Source organism: Gekko japonicus, unplaced genomic scaffold (genome assembly GCF_001447785.1).
Source record: "Gekko japonicus isolate JY-2015 unplaced genomic scaffold, Gekko_japonicus_V1.1 scaffold1471, whole genome shotgun sequence".
NCBI lineage: Eukaryota > Metazoa > Chordata > Lepidosauria > Squamata > Gekkonidae > Gekko > Gekko japonicus.
The window spans coordinates 476412-478092 of NW_015163647.1; the positions used below are offsets into that span (position 1 = coordinate 476412).

General features: G+C 51.0%; 1 protein-coding gene across 1 annotated transcript in view; it reads left to right on the plus strand.

Moving 5' to 3' along the window:
* The window catches only part of SIPA1L3 (signal-induced proliferation-associated 1 like 3), a gene marked incomplete at its 3' end in the record, with an annotated part of 50286 nt that overhangs the window by 47517 nt on the left and 1088 nt on the right, over positions 1-1681 (plus strand). Inside the window, exon 15 of the mRNA XM_015407656.1 lies at positions 1039-1132. Within this exon, the coding sequence (XP_015263142.1) occupies positions 1039-1132 (94 nt within the window). The remainder of the gene's footprint in view (positions 1-1038; positions 1133-1681) is intronic.

Here is a 1681-nt window from a genome sequence, read left to right on the forward strand (position 1 = left end):
CCCTGGGTGGGGGAGGTCCTGAGCCGGGGGTGGGTGGGCAGGGTTGCAAGTCAGGCCCGAAAATAAGTCCTGGGGCCAGGGCCGGCTCACTCACTAGGCGAACTAGGCGATCGCCTAGAGCAGGACGGCCCTTAGGGGCACCAAACTGCACCCGGCCCGTACTCTGGGAGTTTCTTGATTATTTGTGCTTTTCATTCTTCCTAAAATACATTTATTTTTGAAAATTGGGGGGCGCACGGGGCCCCCAGAAGGGATCCTCGCCTAGGGTGCAAAATAAGCTGGAGCCGGCCCTGCCTGGGGCTAACGCTTGCTCAGCTGGCTCCGGGGGCAGTTCTAACCAAAGGCTCTCCAAACTCTTGTTTCTTGCTTGGGAGAGGGGGGACTGTCCGGTCGTCTTCCCTGACAGATTTATTAACCTTGCTTAAAGAGGTAGCGGAGCCGTGGGCCAATGTTCCCTCTAAGCTGTGGAGTCCTCTGAGCAAAAATTTTACATTGTGAGCTACTGGCATTAAAGTCGTGAGTGGGTGATTTGGCCACTGCAGAAATTAGTTTGCTCTGGAGCCAACCCTTCCTGAGCTAAGACAAAAAATGTGTGAGCCGGAGGCTAAAAAACTGTGAGCTAGCTCACACTTACTCAGCTGAGAGGGAACACTGCCGTGGGCTCAGTTCCTCCTTCCTGGCCTGTAGAAAGAAAAAACCTTGTACAATGCCAAGTGGAGGCTTGTGGGTTGCCAGACTCCCTCCAGGAGGAGATGCATTTCCAAATCCTGGCCGGAGCACCTGCAGTGAGCTCAGAGAAGCCAATGTTGGGTCAGGCCAGTGGCCCCTCCAGTCCCACACTCTGTGTCACACAGTGGCCAAAAATACCAGGTGCCCTCAGGAGGTCCACCAGCAGGGCCACAGCATCCCAGGGTACAGAAGTCCATTTGGTGGTGTCTTGGGGTGGGGTGGGGGGGCTCTGTTTCAAGGAGGTGCGGGGGCGGGACGCTAATGGCAGAGTCCCCCAGCCTGTGATGGAACTCCCCGTCCCCCTTGCAGGCAGGTCTTTCCCCTTCCTGTGCCGGCTCATCTCACTCGAGAGGCTGTTTATGAGACATACACACGAGGACACTCAGGAGCACAGTCTAGATTCGTACGAAAGTGGTTTGCATTAATAACCTACTTCACAGAACATGACATTCTACCAGCACATGTAGGCTACGCCAAACGGCTTCGTTTATGAGTTGCTTTTTCTTGCTTTAGTCAGCCTTTATTTTAGGGTCTGATCCCTCTTTCCACAAGCTTTTACTTATATCTAACTGGTACTATAAGGCACTCGCATATTAGTGGTAGGATACTTGGGAACAAAACAAAGCGCAAAAGTCCTCAGTCAGGCAAAGTTAATTTTGATATATGGATATATTGAAACGTCTCAAGGGTATTTGTTTACACGTCGTTGAAATAGGGTTGAATGTATTACATGTAGATGTGACTTCTCTTTCAATAAAAAGATTAGAAAATCAAAAAGAGAGAGAGCGGGGCTGTTTAGAGAGTGCAGATGGGACGGCCCCTTCTCGTCCTTGGGTTTTGCTTTCCAAAGGCCACTCTCGGGAGAGATGCCTTGAGAAAGGAGACTCCGAGGATCGAAGGGGCCTCAATTTTTTTAAAAAAAATCTAAAGAGAGAAAGAATTAGACCGGGGG